The following is a 4,631-nucleotide window of genomic DNA, read 5'->3' on the forward strand; positions in this document are numbered from 1 at the left end:
AGAAGGCTTCTCAAGCCTCACAAGAGGAAGTGGACCCAAGAGACACGCATCGAGGTCAGAGAACGGCCATGCAGAAGGAAAGACAGCAAACCGAGCTGCAGGGAGTGCCTGAGCCCTGCGGCCCCAAGGCACAGGAAACAGAGCAGAGCCCCAGGACCAGAGCAGGGGGGCAGAGTGCCAACCTGAGGTTCTGGCAGTGCAGAGCAGCTGGAAGAGAGAGCCCTGGAGCCACCAGGGGAGTGCGGCTGTCGGCCCCTGGGGCGGCGGCCTGCCTGGGCCTGGGGCACCGGGGCCCAAGTCCTGAGCAGGTGCCTCAGCCGAGCCTGGGCAGTCAGCGACAGTGCCAGGCTGCTAGGGCCACCCCGGGCTAGAAGCCCCCACAAGAATGTTCGGGCTATTGCCCAAAAACCTAGCAAATGAGCATGCTCTGCACCACAGGACCCCGTGTAGGGCTTGGTCCCAGAACCTATCACTATAACCCCCTCAAACAACGCCCCCTGGCCTGCACCCAAAAGAATGCCCTGGGGGTGGGGCTACAGAAGGAACCGACTGCCCCTGGGGGTAGGTGGAGCCCAGCCTTGCGGGGGACAGAGAGGGAGGCGTGTCAAGGGAGGAGCTCAGATCAGGCTGGGGGTCGGCACTAGAAGAGGGTTTTCTCTGTTCATTCCGACTTGGCACCTCATTCTGCACAGAACTTTTTGGAAGTCGGAGGGAGGAGGACACTCAGAGTGAGGTGTTTCCCTCAGCGAGGACTCTGGAATCCCCTGGACTCAAGAGGGAGGGGGGCATTCCCAGAAGCATCAGCTGCCAGGCACCTCAGAACCCTGGCTTGGACCCTGACCAAAGAGTGCTCCCAACTGCTAAATAGGCCAGGGGCCCCGTTTCTCTAAGCCCTGCATCGCTCCCTCAGGGGTGAGCCCTGCCCCTCCCTGAGTCACCCCAGGGAGAGAGGGGGAAAAAAGGGAAGAGAAAAGAGGCATTGACTACAGAGGAAGGAAAAGGAAACAGCAGAGGAGGGAGGAGAGAGGCCACGCAGGAGTGGGTGACAGAGGAGAGCGGAGAGGGCAGATCTAGGGCAGATCTAGGGCAGGGGGAGATAGGGAGAGGGCAGGCAGAGCATCCCAGAGGGTGCCCCAAGAGCAGGGCGGCAGGGGCGGGGAGCCGAGGGGGCGGGCCGGCCATGTCCCACGGGACCTACTACGAGTGTGAGCCCCGGGCTGGCCAGCAGCCACTCGAGTTCTCAGGGGGCCGAGCGGGGCCCGGGGAGCTGGGGGACATGTGTGAGCATGAGGCCTCCATAGACCTCTCCGCCTACATAGAGTCTGGGGAGGAGCAGCTCCTCTCTGACCTCTTCGCTGTGAAGCCGGCACCTGAGGCCCGAGGCCTTAAGGGACCCGGGACCCCCGCCTTCCCCCACTACCTGCCGCCTGACCCGCGGCCCTTCGCCTACCCCCCACACACCTTCGGCCCTGACAGGAAGGCCTTGGGGCCTGGCATCTACAGCAGCCCAGGGAGCTACGACCCCAGGGCTGTGGCCGTGAAGGAGGAGCCCCGGGGGCCGGAGGGCGGCCGAGGGGCCAGCCGCGGCGCCTACAATCCTCTGCAGTACCAAGTAGCACACTGCGGGCAGACGGCCATGCACCTGCCCCCGGCCCTGGCGGCACCCAGCCAGCCCCTGCGCGTCCTCAAGGTAAGAGCAGGTCCCATCTCGTCCCTGCCGCGCCGGCGCTGGAGGGGGGCCCCGCGCCGGTGCCCTGCGCTCCCGCTTGCGCTAACGAGTCCGTGTTTGGTGTTGCTCTGCGAGACCGACCCACCCCCAGACCCTCTGTGCTCACCACCCCCACGACCCCTCCTTGCTTCTCTGTCAACCCCCTCTCATCCTGAACCCCACCATGCGGCGGGGATCCATGGTGTCCCACAGCCCCTGTGACCAGCTCACCTGCCCAGACCTCGGGTCCCAGCGGCTTCTCTGCGGCCCATCAGCCCCTTCCTCTTGTTTCTCTGCCGCCCGCTTCTAGAAGAGGAAACGCCCGCAGGTCGTAGGGCTGGAGACTCGAGGGAGACTGAGGGAAAGTGTCCTCAGACGGTGTGGGAACGTGAAAGGGACTTCGGGTCAGAGCAGGGCACCCTCGGCACGCGGCTCGGGATCCCCGATCTCTTTGCTGCCCGAGCGCGCTCCGGCCCGGCCTGCACCCCGCTTCCTGGCCAGCCCTCACCTCTCGTCCCTCTGTGCCTCCCCCTCCAGGCCCCTGTGGCCGCCGCCGCAACCCCCTGCAGCCCCCTCCTCAAGGCGCCATCCCCAGCTGGCCCCTCGCACAAAGGCAAGAAGGCGGTGAACAAGGACAGCCTGGAGTACCGGCTGCGGCGGGAGCGGAACAACATCGCCGTGCGCAAGAGCCGAGACAAGGCCAAGAGGCGCATCCTGGAGACTCAGCAGAAGGTGCTCGAGTACATGGCAGAGAACGAGCGCCTCCGCAGTCGTGTGGAGCAGCTGACCCAGGAGCTGGACACCCTTCGAAACCTCTTCCGCCAGATCCCCGAGGCCGCCAACCTCATCAAGGGCGTGGGGGCCTGCAGCTGAGCCCTGCTGGCAGACTGTGGCACCAGCCTCCCCCACGCCCCCACCCCGGCCCAGCCTGACTCTGGGGATCCCTACCCTGCTGGGGCCCTAGAGCCGCTCACAGGCCAAGCCTGAGACAGAGACCACGGACAAACGGCAGCGGGCGGCAAGGGAAGAGGGCGGACCCCAGCATAATGAATCTGTGGCTGAATAAAATTGCACTATGACTCGGTAATGGGCCTGCACACTGGGCCTGGGCGTGGGGGGGGGTGCATGTGTGACATGGGGACTTCAAGGGCAGGGAATGCATGTTGCTGGGTCTGCATACCTCTTGGCTCCATGCCCAAATGAATATCCAAGAATACAGACACACTGCCCACAGCTCTCCCCCAACACACCACACGCCAGGCTGGGTGGCTGTCACTCTACTCTTCTCTCCCCCTGCCCCCACCCCAGCCCGCTCTATCCTTCTGGATGATGAAGGCACCCCACCCCCGCAACCCCACTGGACCTGGAGCAGCCTCTGGATACTTCCCTAACAGAGTTCTGTGGCTTGTGGGGAGATCCCAGTGCCACCCAGTCCCTTATGCCTAAGCCTGCTGACCCCAGCACCTGGAAATATAGGTCTGGGAGCTCCTGTCAGCTTCCAGACGGCTCTGCCATATTCAGAGTCCCCTAGCTCTGAATCCGGGACTCGACCCCTTCTTTCCAGCTCCACAACTTGAGCCCACCAGGCTGACATCCCCCCGTGGCTCCCACCCACTCCCTCATTGTCCCTCACTCCCTGGGACTCAGGTTCCGCATAGCACTAGAATCTGAGTGCTTGGGGGAGGACGCCGATGGGAAAGGCCTCAAGACCTGTGTGAACCAGAGAAAGTTGATAATGAGGAAAACAACCCACCTCTGCCAGTGAAACTCCTCGGGTGAATCATTTTCCCTTTCATAGAACTCTAGCCCAAGAGCCTCCATCTGAATTTCCCTCCAGTTTTTTTACTAGCTGTGTGACCCAAACCAGTTACCTCTCTGTGTGCCTCAGTTTCCCCGTCTGCACCATGGGGGTAGCATTAGACCCACCTGACGGTGTTGTTCTGTTCATAGACAAACATGGCCTGGCACATGGTAAGATGAATAATCATTATTATTCCATTTTGCTAGAACTGAAAGGACCTTAGGATCTCATCTAAACTTCTCACTTTGCAGGTGAGGAAACTGAGGCCTAGGGGGTGGGGGGGGTAGTGCTTAGCCAGAGTCACACAATTGCTTAGAGGCAGACCCAAAAATAGCTCCAAAAAAAATCACGAATCTCAAGAGGTGCTGGAGGAGACCTCAAGAGATCGTCTGGTGGGCTTTGGCCTCAGACGAGCAAGATAGTGTGAGCCACATCTTACAGATAAAGCGGCTGAGGGCCAGAGGGGATAAGAGACATTCTCCTGAAGCTCTCGCCGTCCCTTTGCTGTGTCAGCACATTGCACCTGTCTCTAGGCCATGCTCACACCCTCCCCACGGAGGCACACAGCGTAGGGCAGGCCTGCCAGTCCCATTCAGTAAGTAACCAGAGACGTGAGACGCAGTGGGGACCGGAGTCTCTCCTAGACCACCAGTGATTTGTAGGCCACTGCTGAGAAAGCCCGAGTTAGATATCAAGGAATAACTTTCTGAGAGGGGGAAGACAGGATCCTCCCAGTCTCCTCTCTCTCTCCCACCCTTCCCCCCATTTCCACATCCCCAGCAGCAGAGACTTCCTACATCTTGGGCATCCGTGTGCACCATGCCTTCCTCACCCAGAACTTGGTCCCTCTCCTGCCTTTGCCTCTGTGTCCCTCAGGCACCCTCTCTGACCCCTGGCCCTGGAAGCTTCTGCCCCAGATCTGGTCCAGGCAGATAGATTTGAATGTTGCTAGATGGTTTATTCCCTCAACCGAGGGCCCTCCTGAGTTCGCAAGGGGGAGGCGCCAGTCTCCGTGGATGCCCGGGAGAATCCCGCAGCTCCCTCCTAGCCCAGGGGGATGGGGTTGCATAAGGGGGGTTTGTACAGAACAGGGTAAGTGACTCAACCTCCGGATTTCCTCCT

The 4,631-nt window shown here is 61.3% G+C and overlaps 1 protein-coding gene across 1 annotated transcript; it reads left to right on the top strand.

Annotated features, from left to right (window-relative positions):
* The first annotated feature begins 630 nt into the window (after positions 1-630).
* Positions 631-2,786, top strand: CEBPE (CCAAT enhancer binding protein epsilon). The gene is made up of 2 exons (XM_034993773.1): positions 631-1,690; positions 2,246-2,786. The coding sequence occupies exons 1-2, from the start codon at positions 1,181-1,183 to the stop codon at positions 2,579-2,581; spliced, it is 846 nt and encodes a 281-aa protein (XP_034849664.1). The 5' UTR covers positions 631-1,180; the 3' UTR covers positions 2,582-2,786.
* Positions 2,787-4,631: the final 1,845 nt, after the last annotated feature.

The sequence above is a fragment of the Mirounga leonina genome, unplaced genomic scaffold (genome assembly GCF_011800145.1).
Source record: "Mirounga leonina isolate KUSES-001 unplaced genomic scaffold, KU_Mleo_1.0 Mir_91, whole genome shotgun sequence".
NCBI lineage: Eukaryota > Metazoa > Chordata > Mammalia > Carnivora > Phocidae > Mirounga > Mirounga leonina.

Coding starts and splice junctions, on each gene's coding strand:
- CEBPE (XM_034993773.1), top strand. CDS start 1,181: ATGTCCCACGGGACCTACTACGAGTGTGAGCCCCGGGCTGGCCAGCAG. Junction 1,691..2,245: donor AGCCCCTGCGCGTCCTCAAG/GTAAGAGCAGGT, acceptor CTCCCCCTCCAG/GCCCCTGTGGCCGCCGCCGC.